We start from the raw sequence: 13175 nt of genomic DNA, 5'->3' as shown, positions 1-13175 counted from the left end.
AAAAAAACAAAAAAGGTTTTTAGAACCTTTTAGATTAGGATAATCTAATTTGTGTTCTTCAGGGATAAGCCACCTTACTCGCTAACATCATTTTCCAAGTTATATTTTGCTAAGCTACCACTTGTAAAACTATTCCCTCCAAGGAACATGTGGACAGATTCCAAGCTTCCTAGGTTGAAGCACTGATGGTTGAGGAGTTTGATTTCCTAAAGGTGTGAGCAGCTGAGTTTAAAATCTCTCTCTCGGGACTTCCCTGGTGGTCCAGTGGCCAAGACTATGTGCTCCCAATGCAGGGGGACCACGTTCGATCCCTGGTCAGAGAACTAGATCCCACATGTTGCAACTAAGACCCGGTGCAACCTAATTAATAAATTAATTAATTAATTAGCGCTATGTTTATCTCTACCTCCACCTCTACTGAGCATGTATTACTGTTCAGTTCTACATTATTTAACATATAAAATAGCAAAATATAATAGAAAAGAATAGAATAATTATATGTTACAATAGAGAGAAAAGTTGTACATTACATAAGCACAGACAACTGGGCAGCATACTGATGAACAGGGAACTACCACATTAGAAACCCAGTCCTGGGCTGCTTCAACGCTTGAGACACTTTAACTCTGTCTGGCTTCTAAACACAATCCTCCAGGGACTGTTTTTTTTGGCTGCTTTTATTTTGGTCACATAAGAGAGTTCTCAGGCAGTCTTTTTTTTTTTTTTTTTTTAATCTCAATCAGCAAAGAACGTTAATTATCTATTTACGTACGGGGAAAATTTTCTTCTCTATTTTATCTCTTCTTACCCAACTCAATCACCATCCACTCCCAAGCAGAAATCACTCAGGTACAGGGTTGCCGCAGACTATTCAGAAAATATTCCAATTTATTTTTTTGTTTTTACTTTATTTTCCACTCAAAGGAAATTTTTCTATTTTACTAATGAATGACAATCTCTGTTTCGTCCTCAGGCAAGATAGGATAGTTCTGTTCTCTGGTTTCAAGGACATTTTAAATAGAATACAGCATAGATGTTAAAGTGAGAAATAATGCAGTTTCATCATAAATACTTATTGTCAAATAAACTAAAATGAATTCTGAAGGGTATGGAATCCAGGACAGGGAAGTTTAGTTGAAGGAGATTGAGTAGGAAAAGATCAAAATCCCAAGGTCTTCCTGAAGGAAGAAGAAAGTCAAGTGCAGGAGAGGGAGCTCCTAGAGGAAGGGAGACTGGGGGCAGGGATGGCGGGGAGGCGTTGATAAGAAGAGACCTGGGCACCAGAATCTGCACAATAAGGTCCCTTATTGTCATAGCAGGAAGTAAATTAATTAGTTAAAATTAAAATTTTAAAAAGCTGTGTTTCAAATTGTTGTTGAAAGAGTTCGCTGAATAAGGAAGAAAATTGTAACTAAAGGGATCTCTCCTTTTTTTTTTTTAACATCTTTATTGGAGTATAATTGCTTTACAATGGTGTGTTAGTTTCTGCTTTATAACAAAGTGAATCAGCTATACATATACATATATCCCCATATCTCCTCCCTCTTGCGTCTCCCTCCCACCCTCCCTATCCCACCCCTCTAGGTGGTCACAAAGCACCGAGCTGATCTCCCTGTGTAAAGGGATCTCTTCTAATGCACTGTATTAATGATAGCGCATAGGCTTTATGGGGAAGAAATGAAATCAGCAGAGATGAGGGTAGTCCTCCATGTGCCTTTTCCTCTCTTCCTGCCACCCTCTCCCACCCAGGCTTCAGGAATCAGAACCTTTCAAACCAGATTAGAGTAATATACATGTACATATGTGAATGTGTGTGTGTGTGTGTGCATACACACATCTATATACATTCATATATTCATTTTACGTATGCACATAGATATATAAAGCACAGCAAATACTTATGTCAAAATGGAATTATACAGTCATTTTTATAGCCAGAGTAGAGCACTCCCAGGAAGAACATTTCTGTGCATTAAGAATGACTCAGTTTTCTTCATTCTTATTTTAACAGCTTTTTAAGGACAAGAGAGAAAGACATGGGGTTTAATGACATGTTTTCTGTAAGTGACTGACACTCACCTCACAAACAGCAGCATAGGTATCATTCTGCATAGAAAGAAAAGGAAAGGAAAATTATTGAAAATCTCTAAAGTTGTAAATAATTTTAATGACACTTAGCTAGCCATTTCTTCCAAATTAATTTCTTGCTCCACCACTGACAAAATAATCAATAAAAAAATATCAGAAGCAAGGGAGCCCATAGATGGGCCTTCCATCCAGGAAGGCTGCTGTACAAACAGCTATAAAAATTATGCTGTTTGCATCATTGGAGAAACAGGGATGCACGATGTCTACTAAAAAAATCCCAGTCAGTTAAGAGGTAATCTGTCATGGACCAGGATAGAGAATGAAGGGGTGTTGGCAGGTGCCCGGGGAGACAGAACCCGAAATGAAAACCACCAGCAGCTCTGGCTAGGAAAGGCCGGCAGGTTTCTCTGCCCAGACTTGCTGCTCCAGCGTCCACTCTGCTTCCTGGACTGTTACTGGCAACAAATGGTACTTCCCATTCACTCACGCAGCAAGTGTGATCTGAGCACCTGCTACGAGCCCCTCACTGTGTTCAGTGCAAGGGACACAGTGTGAACAAGACAGAGAGGATCCTGCAGTGATGGGCTTACATGTCAGCAAAAGATACTAAACACGTAAGTAGACAAATAATGATTTAAATTGACATTTGGACAAAGTGCTACCAAGGAGAAGGAAAAGTGTTTTTAGAGTGTGTAATAATTCCCAAGTGCAGACAGCATCTGCTCCATCTTTTGGTAAATTCCATTCTATGAAGCACACAGTTACAAGCATGAGAGTGGGAGCTAAGTGACTCCCATAGCGGAGATCTGTGAAGACACACTATATAAGAAAAGCTATAAGGACTGTACATAAGGAGATGTTAATGACAGATTTAAATCTCAATGCTATAATTTGTCATTAATAGAAAATGATATTACCTAAAGTTATCATGATCCTAACTGATTTAATCTCTGACTTGAACAACCTGAACAAAGCGACCCGTTTTTCCTTTTTATAAAATAAATTTATTTATTTATTTGTGGCTGCATTGGGTCTTCGTTGCTGTGCACGGGCTTTTCTCTACTTGCGGCGAGCGAGGGCTGCTCTTTGTTGTGGTGCGCGGGCTTCTCATTGCAGTGGCTTCTCTTGTTGCGCAGCACAGGCTCTAGGCACACAGGCTTCAGTAGTTGTGGCACGTGGGCTCAGTAGTTGTGGCTTGCAGGCTCTAGAGCGCAGGCTCAGTAGTTTTGGCAGACAGGCTTAGTTGCTCCGCGGCATGTGGGATCTTCCCGGATCCGGGCTCGAACCCACGTCCCCTGCATTGGCAGGCGGATGCTTAACCACTGCGCCACCAGGGAAGTCCGCGACCCATTTTTAAAATTACAAAATTCTTAGCCATGAGATTGGAGTAATTATAGTGTAACAGGCACTATCCCTAGCAGGGAGATTCAATTACTATCCTCATTTATCGATAAGGAAGGCAAAGTACCAAGGGTGAAGTACCTTAACAAAGTCACACACTAATTGGCAAAGCCAGGATAAATGAAAAATGAAAAATAAAGTACTGGGGATGTATTTCCTACACAAAGTGGAGTAAACCCAGGTGTTTGTGCCCTCTGGATGAGATTGCTACCATGTTCCCTGAAGAGAAACTGAACATGACCTAGGACCCTGTTATCCAAAGTGTGGTCTGGTGCCGCGGAGCGGCTGGGCCCGTGAGCCATGGCCGCTGAGCCTGCGCGTCCGGAGCCTGTGCTCCGCAACGGGAGCCATGGCCGCTGGGCCTGCGCGTCCGGAGCCTGTGCTCCGCAACGGGAGAGGCCGCGGCAGAGGGAGGCCCGCATACCACACACAAAAAAAATAAATAAACAAAGTGTGGTCTGGAAACAAAAAGCTTTGCATCACCTGGGAGCTTGTTACAAGTGCAAAATTTCAGGTCCTGCCCAAAACCTACTGAATCAGAGCCTGCATTTTAGCAAGATCCCTGATATTTGCGTATTAAAATTTGAGAAGTGCAGGGCTAGGAAATTTAACAAATACCTAACATTCTACTGAAAGGCCTTTATTATTTGGAGCAACCGGTCATCTCTGGGTTCTATGGTTTGCATTAACTTCCCTCCATCTCCAGTTGCATTAATAATGTTGATCTCATTTTTTCTATTACTATGTATTACTCATACTTTTGCTTTAGAGTCAAGCAAACTAATCGAAAGCCAATGGAAGCTGAAATGGGAATCCTCTTGGAGAACGTTTCTCTTAAGGGAAACATTAGTATCAAAACAGAAACATAATTAATACTTACACACTTTAAAGTACAGTTTTCCTGATCTGCAGAGTTCCAAAAATGACATCCTTGGATGTACTACAAGAGGCAATAAGAGACAATAATGACTGAAGAAGGATGATTTTTTCTTGTTACCCGAAAGTACAAATAGTGACATGAAGTTTTTCTGAAATAGAAATCTACCAAGCAATCTGTGGCCTCACAAGGATCAGGACCCTTGGAATTCTAAGCAGAGCTGTCATATTTACAGGCAGACAGGGCTTGGTGTGGCTCAGGGTTGCTGAGTGGAGTCCAGCCTGGGGCGGGCAGGCCTGGATCCCAGAGAGCACCTGACCTTCAGGGAACACTGTCCATTGGGTGCTTGGCAGCAGGTTAAGTCCAGGACAGCGTGGCATCAAGCATATTATATAGGTCAATGGGGTGTCCTCACACAACAAGCAAAAAGCAAAGCTGGGGACTCAAACAGAAGGCAGCCCATCAAAACCTAAGTAGGTGGACAGTTTGGGAAGTCAGCTGCCCACTAGCTGGCTTTCACCCCTTAGCTGCTCTGCAAACCTGCTTGCAGAGCTGCACTGGCCTCCTACTGAACAGATTCAGCCAGTTCCTCCTTCCCTTACCTGATTTGTCTGTGCCTGTAATTGTGTTGACCTTTCTGTCCACAGGCCATGATGACACCTAGATCCCACCTTTTTCTCAGTTCCTTCTACTTTACCATCTCTTTTTTCCTCTCCTTACTCCTTCTGTGTTTGTGTCCTATCCTCAACCTTTTCTCTTCTCACTCTTCAAGTTCTCCAAGTGAACTCATCCCCCACCTCAGCTTTAACCTTCCAAGGTGTCAATAACCCCCAGATGTGAACCTCAGCTGAGACTCATTCCGGAGCTCCAGACACAGATTTCCAATTGCTCATTAGATATCTCCATTTAAATCCCTACAATACCTCAAATTCAGCAAATGAAACATCAGATTCCTCACTTTCTATCCTCTAATTTGCTCTCTCTCCTGTGTTTCCCATGAATATGCTTCAATCTTCTGAGCTGCCTGAGCCAGGAACCAGGGTGGCTTCTCTTTCTGCCATGGCCTTGCCCCATGGACAATCCATCATCAAGTCCTATTGACTCGCTCCTTCGTTACCTGGACTCTATCTGGGTTCCTCGCTCACTCACTGCCCTTGCTTTTCTGTGCCTGCCACCGCTTGCCAAACAGCCTCATGAGGGACCTCTCTTGTTTCGACACTTGGAGTGATCTTTTTAAAACAAAACCTAATCATATCCTTCTCTTACCTAAAACCTTGTGTGTCACTGAAACCAAATTACCAACCTGGTACTCACAGCTCTCCACCACGTGGGCCTGCCTAGCTCGCCAAACTCTTCTACCTGCCATCTCTGCACACACGCCCTGTCCTCCAAGCAAGCTGAAATCCTCCTCTTCTCCTGCACCAGTCAAGCTCTCTGAAACCGTTGTGTCTTGGCACAAAGGGCTCCCTCTGAGCGGTGTACCTCTCCCCTCTAGTCCATCTTTCTAGTTTTAGCCATGCAGGCAAGCAAGTGCTTTTCCTCTTGTGTATTCTCTTTGCTCCTCCCACACACTGCTGATCTGACTCTCGCGTGGCTGTCTGGCCGTGGTTTTATCCCTGTGTCTGTCTGTCCTACAAGGTTGAGAGTCCTTTAAAACAGAGACCCTATTTTACTCATTCTTAAGTCTCTACTACCCAGCACAGTGTCTGGTTTAGACTTACACTTGGAGTCCCTAAACACTTGTTGAGTAAATGGATACAGGTGCAGAATAGTGATAAAACCATAAATGTAATTATTAGAAGAACTAGCAGAGACTATCTAATCCAACCCTCTCAGAATACACATACTTTAGTAGTTTTAACTACATCTCAGAAATTTTAAGGAATTTTCCCAAAGCCACACAGCAATGTAGAATCAAAATCATGGTCATGGCTTAGTCCTGTGCTCTTTCCACTTCAACACACTGTTCCTGAACTCATGTTTGAATACTCTGTGATTCAGACTTCTCGCTGTTTTCCATCCAGCTTCCTCCATCAGGCACAAATAAATGAGCTTTTACTTAGGAATTATTCTATGGTAATCAAACCTGACCATTGTCCCTTTTTTATCAATGCAAACACTATAAAGTCCCAGGTGGGGGAAGCGATTACTCACCAGTTCACTCAGATTGTATGGTGTGCTGACATCAAGCTGTCTACCCTGAAATGAAGAAGGAAGGAGTGAACACCCCTATCAATCTTGTGTTCAGTATAACTACCACACCTTTTCTTTAAAGCTTCCTGGAGTAGTGTTGCCTCCTCAGTGTTTTCTAACTGTAAAGTAAGGAGCCAACTGTTTTTTGTTTGTTTGTTTGTTTGTTATTAAGATGTTGGGGGTAGGAGTTTATTAATTAATTTTTTTTTTTTTTTTTTTGCTGTGTCGGGTCTTCATTTCTGTGTGAGAGCTTTCTCTAGTTGCAGCGAGTGGGGGCCACTCTTCATCGCGGTGCGCGGGCCTCTCACTGTCGCAGCCTCTCGTTGCGGAGCACAGGCTCCCGACACGCAGGCTCAGTGTAGTTGTGGCTCATGCTCACTGTCGCAGCCTCTCGTTGCGGAGCACAGGCTCCAGACACGCAGGCTCAGTAGTTGTGGCGCACGGGCCCAGTTGCTCCGCGGCATGTGGGATCTTCCCGGACTGGGGCAAGAACCCGTGTCCCCTGCATCGGCAGGCGGACTCTCAACCACTGCGCCGCCAGGGAAGCCCTCCCTGGTCATTTTTGAGTGGAGTCCTTCATGATCAGAAGGACTTACAAAGGTTGGCGATGCTGAGTCTGTGATAATCAGATATTCACCCAAAGAGCCTTACATGGATATGATCTAATTGTCAACCTGCCTCACTCACTGACTGAGAATTATAGGCAGAGGAAAAGTAAGTGAATATTTTTAGTAACTCTAATTGGTACTGAGCAGAACCTCCCCTTAAAAGTTGCTGAATTTGAACCATTGAATTGGAGAGGTGATTAATTCAGCAAGGAGCACGCCATCTGTCCTGGGCTGACCCAGCACTACAAGCAAGATACGTTCCGAGAGACAATCGAAAATCTATAGGGGCTTGGGAGGTGGCTTAAGCATCTGTTGTGGCCTTCCAAACAGTCGGTGCTTTTCAGAGGGAAGAGAAAAGGTGGCCATTACTGAGTTCGTGGAGCCCTCTCTCTCCCTTCCACGTAAGCACCATCCATTTTGCTCTCCATTCTCTCCAGCATCTAGAACGGTGCCAGAGGGATAATGAGTGTTCAATAACTATAAGCGGAAGGAATAAATCCATGAATTCAACATGGTCTACTACTCAGGAATGGTCCAGAAGTCATGTCTCTTGGAAACATCATCCGGTGACCTAGCATCATGGGGGTTTACCTGAGAAGTAATCAGACACAGGAAACAAAGGACAAATGTTGACTTTTTTCCTCTCATTTGATGTGTCAATAAAGATTCCTCTAATCTCCATTCCCTACCACTTGTATTTGTAGGAAAAGGAGAAGAAGGCTTAATATTTTTTTGTTTTTAGATAATAAGTATATAGAGAGTAAGAACTGTATTGTTTAGATTAATTGTGCAACCACCTACTTCACAGTTCTTTGTTTTCATAATTTTGTTCAAAATGAAGCCTTTGATTCTCCTTTGTGTGACTGAAACACAACCATACACAACCAAGTGTAAGATGCTGAATTTGCAATTGAATTTTTTCCTACCCCTTCAAAAAAATCAGGGTTAGCTCATAAAAGCAAAAGGGTGGATGCTGGGTAGTTTTTAAACAATAAAGCAACAGATGTTTCTTGATGACCATAAAGTCACATTGTAACAATATTAAGTCCTTCTGTTGGCAGCTCTCAAAATTAAATTTAACAGGCTGAATGGCGTGCCCATAAATGGTCTTGGGCAAGGTAGCTTCCTGAGTTGGGTCTAGGGGGTTCTGATGAAGCAGATTTGTCAACCCTCTTTCCTGATCTCCACTCCCTCTCCATCCCCTTCCTCCTCATTATCACAGCTAACATTAGTGAGTGATTCCCACCTTCCAGCCACTCTTCTTGGTGTTTTATACTGTCTTATTTAACATCCCAACAACCCTATTCAACAGGTACTATTGTTAATTCCATTGTGCAGCTGATACCCAGGGAAGTTTTATAAATTGTCCAAGAGTTAGGATTTGAATAGGGCACGGAGCCTCCATGCCTGTGCTCCAGGGCCTCCAGAGCCTGTGCTCTTAACCAAAGCACAGATGCCGCCTGTAGTCTGCCCCAAACTCCTCACGTTGGAGTTAGGATCCTCGTCGTTTAACTTAGTTCCACCTGCTCCAATTACCTGCTTGAAAGACACAATCCCAGTCCCGGGTCTTAAAAACTCAACCTAGGGCTTCCCTGGTGGCGCAGTGGTTGAGAATCCGCCTGCCGATGCAGGGGACATTTGAATAGGGCACGGAGCCTCCATGCCTGTGCTCCAGGGCCTCCAGAGCCTGTGCTCTTAACCAAAGCACAGATGCCGCCTGTAGTCTGCCCCAAACTCCTCACGTTGGAGTTAGGATCCTCGTCGTTTAACTTAGTTCCACCTGCTCCAATTACCTGCTTGAAAGACACAATCCCAGTCCCGGGTCTTAAAAACTCAACCTAGGGCTTCCCTGGTGGCGCAGTGGTTGAGAATCCGCCTGCCGATTCAGGGGACACAGGTTCGTGCCCCGATCCGGGAAGATCCCACACGCCGCGGAGCGGCTGGGCCCGTGAGCCATGGCCCTTGAGCCTACGAGTCCGGAGCCTGTGCTCCACAACGGGAGAGGCCACGACAGTGAGAGGCCCGCGTACCGAAAAAACAAAAATAAAAACTCAACCCACCACCTACTTCTTGGCACAAGCTTTTCTATCTTGCCCGCCTCAGCCGGAACTAATTTCATTCTTTACTTCCTACCCTAATAATGAAACAGAGCAGACTGATCTGTATTTTAATCCCACATATGATATTTGTTTTTGATGTGATATTTTGAAAGTTACCTATGCTGTTTAAACTTAGTATTCTCATCTGAAACATAAGTAGGATAGTATTAATAAACATAAAGTTCTGTGAGGTTTCAATTAAATCATATATTCATTATTATAGTACAGTGCCAGGCACCTAGAAATCTAATATTAATATTATGTGCAAATTTGCTATAAACAGCCTTTTGCAGACAGATCATTAGTTATGCAATAATCTCTTCAGATAAATTTTTTGATGTTCAGTGTTAAAAGTATATTTTCTCTTTTAATTTTGACATTTATTAACGCACTGTTTTCTACAAATCTATCAACTTACATCCTAACCAACAGCACATGAAAGTCCCAGCTTATCCAAACTTGGCCAACTGTAAAATTTTTTATCTCTGTCAATCTGATAGAAGAAAATTGATAATTCATTTTTTCTGTGCAACTCTATGGTTGCTGTGAGGTTGAACATTTTTCACGTTTTTTAACCATTCATAGTTCTTCTTTTTTAAAGTAAGTCTTCATGTTCTAAACTTAATTTAAATACTCCTATATATATATGAGTTGGTAAAATTGTGTTTATCATACGTAAAGCTTTTTTCCATTCTTTGGCTTTGTTTTTATTGTCTTCCGTTTATTGTCATATAGTTAGTTTCTAAGCAGTTGAATTTACTAATAATTTCTTTTAGTGATCCTGGATTTTTGAAGCAGGCTTCTTAAGGCATTCCCACTCCAAGATTATAGAAATATTCATCCCTAATTTATTCTAATATTTTTATAGGATGAGGTCTTGTTTTGTTTTGGTTTTGCTATTTGTCTGTTTGTATTTAAATCATATCTTTTTAAAAATGCCTCCTGGAATTTATTTGAGTCTGGTAGTGATGCAGGAGTTGGATTTTTTTTAATCCTTTTTTTAAACTTTTTTTTTAAAGGAAGAAGTACTGTACTTTTTACTTTTTTTTTTTAAGCAGCTTTAGGTTTCCAGCAGAATTGAGATTCTTAAGGTACAGAGATTTCCCATAAACTCCCTTTCCCCACACATGCATAGCTTCCCCCATTATCAACACCACTCACCAGAATAGTACATTTTTTAGTAAGGACGAACCTACATTTGCATAACCATAATCACCTGAAGTCCACATTTTACCTTACCTTCACTCTTGGTGTTTGGACAAAAGTATAATGAGATATATCCCTCATTATGATATCAATACCATATGGAGTATTTTCACCGCTCTAACAGTCCTCTGTGTTCTACCTGTTCATCTCCTCCTAGCCCAATGCCATCCCTCTCAACCCCTGATCTTTCCAGTATCTCCATAGTTTTGCCTTTTCCAGAATGTCATACAGGTGGAATCATACAGTATGCAGACTTTTCAGATTGGCTTCTTTCACTTAGTAATATGCATTTAAGTTTCCTCCAAGTCTTTCATGGCTTGATAGCTCGTTTCTTTTTAGCTTAGAATAATATTCCATTTCCTGGATTGCCACAGTTTACTTATTCTTTCGCCTGCTGAAGGAAGGAGTTAATTTTCATTCTAAATGAATGGCCCCACTTTGGTTTGAAGGATCATCTTTATCATATTCCACACTCCCTTATGGACATGGTATTGTTTCTGGAGTGTATTCTGTTTTACTGGCTTTTCTATTCCTATACCAGTATAAATTGTGCTAATTTCTGGATATTTTATGGAATTTTTGGATTATGGTTTTGTTCCATTATCTTGTTATACAGTTACATATTGATATACAAGAAAGGTATTGATGTTAGTACATTTTTTTAAACAGGACAACCTTCTGAATGCTATAGTTTCTGATAGTCTTTTTTTGAATTGAGTTGACACTTGTAAAAGAGCACTTCTGAACACTAGTTCCTCAGCTGTTGGGATTTATTACTCAAAAAAAGAGTTTTGTTGCCAAAGAACATCAGAAAATTGGAATTAAACAAAGCCATTAATATGCGGTTGTGTCCTGTGGATCTACAAAAAGAGGGTATGGCAAAAAGCATTTCCATAAATTATTTGACCATGAATCTCCTTTGCTTCTTTTTCATAAAGGATCTCACAATACTAGTGTTCTGAAGAACATTATTTTTTGTTCTCTGCAGCACATGGCATATGTAATTTTAAAATATCAGGTCAGTTAATACACTCAACTAATACATACAGATTCCTCCATTATTGTAAAACCCATGCTCAAGCATAGAACCCTGATTTGTGCATTTTGGGACAGCAATTCTAACATTCCTTTGTACAAGACTCTTTCGTTTCTTTTTAAAAGACAAAGATGCCTCAATATCAAGAACCACCCAGTGAGAATAATATAATATACATCCAGTTAGAGTCTCAGAAGGCAAGAAAAGGATATAGTAGAGACAACCTTTTGAGAAATGATGACTAATAATTTTCTAGAAATGTTGAAATACATGAATTAGCAGTTATAGGAAGTATGTTGTATACCCAGCATGATAAAGCAAAAAAAATTTAATTAAAAAAAAAAAAAAGGACCACCCAGTGAAATCGAAGATGACCTTCATAGCAAAAATCTAGGCTAAAAAGGATAGCACAGAAAAAAATTCAAACACTGAAATAAACTCGAGCACTTTTCCATATCTTTCCTCTGACCCATGGCTCCGTTCACTGTTCTTGCACCGAGCTTTTGTCCCCCCAGCCCCGTGTGGGAGGCCCAGATGGAGGACATGATTACTGTCGGATTGGCAGACTGGGTCTTCTGCCACCGCCGCATCAGCTGTGCCTTTCTCTGTAGGTGGTGAGCGGAAGGCAACTCGGCAAAGGACAGACTGTCTACTCCTGCCAAACCCTGAAATCAAGGAGCCCACACACAAAAATAAGACAAAACTAAGCTTAGCTAAAAAATAAAGTAAATAGAATAATAGAAACAACCAACATCAGTTTTGATAGTAGGGAAATTAATAAACAAATTATAGTGGTACATTCATACGATGGAATATTCTAAATATATTAAGGATCCTGTTTCCATAAAAACTTCAGGGTATAGGGGAAAACCCACAATGTAATGCTCAGTGAAAAAGCTGGGTACACAACTGTGTGAAAAATTATATACATACATGAGGAAAAACACTGAAAGAAAATACAATGATAGGTTAATAGTGGTGGAATTATAGGATTTTTTTCTTTTATTCTTCTCTAGCTCTTCTCTATCTTATAAATATTTTACAATGAATATGTACTGTTATAATCAGAGAACAATTTTTAATTTTTTAATAAAGAAAACATTTAATAGTCCCGTTTTTCCATGTTTAAATTTAGATTACAACTGTAAAAACCTAAAGCACACAATTCTATATTCGTAGCAGTGAAGTCTTCAGCAAAGATTTATATAAAATACCAAACTTTTTTATAAAAGTGCAAGTAACCATAGCAAGCCTAAGTAGTGTTTTAAACTATAGTTTAAATTAAACCAAGAGTGTAACACAAATATGTTTCTTTTTTATTCTCCCAGACTTCTATCTCCAATACCTTAGCATAATAATGAATATTGTATTTAGTACTTTTATTATTTTTAAAAGTATGACTATAAGTATTGTCACATGTAAGCTAGCATGCTATTTCCTTTGTCTTTAGATAAGAAGAGTGCATCTTTCCCTGGCTAGAATGTATTTGGTTTTTAAAGTTGATTCAGTGACTGTTTTAAGCACAACTAAGTCCAAATAATTGAAAAGACATGAAACACTATATATAGGAGGAATGACACCCAGAAATGAGAAGGAAATCATAAATGTCCAGCAAAACTCACCAAAAGAATTACAAATGCACAGAAAGAAATTTACAAACAATTCTG

At 40.7% G+C, this 13175-nt stretch overlaps 2 protein-coding genes across 11 annotated transcripts in view; one reads left to right on the top strand and one right to left on the bottom strand.

Moving 5' to 3' along the window:
- DCBLD1 (discoidin, CUB and LCCL domain containing 1) overlaps positions 1-13175 on the top strand; it is a 271285-nt gene that overhangs the window by 83038 nt on the left and 175072 nt on the right. The window lies entirely within an intron of this gene.
- Positions 1-13175, bottom strand: part of ROS1 (ROS proto-oncogene 1, receptor tyrosine kinase) — a 123245-nt gene that overhangs the window by 109354 nt on the left and 716 nt on the right. Inside the window, exons 2-4 of the mRNA XM_055087538.1 lie at positions 6521-6565; positions 4370-4429; positions 2080-2106 (exon numbers count right to left, since the gene is read on the bottom strand). Coding sequence (XP_054943513.1) covers positions 2080-2106; positions 4370-4429; positions 6521-6565 — 132 coding nt within the window. The remainder of the gene's footprint in view (positions 1-2079; positions 2107-4369; positions 4430-6520; positions 6566-13175) is intronic.

This window comes from Physeter macrocephalus, chromosome 10 (genome assembly GCF_002837175.3).
Source record: "Physeter macrocephalus isolate SW-GA chromosome 10, ASM283717v5, whole genome shotgun sequence".
Lineage (NCBI taxonomy): Eukaryota > Metazoa > Chordata > Mammalia > Artiodactyla > Physeteridae > Physeter > Physeter macrocephalus.
This window is presented reverse-complemented; position numbering and strand designations above follow the sequence as displayed.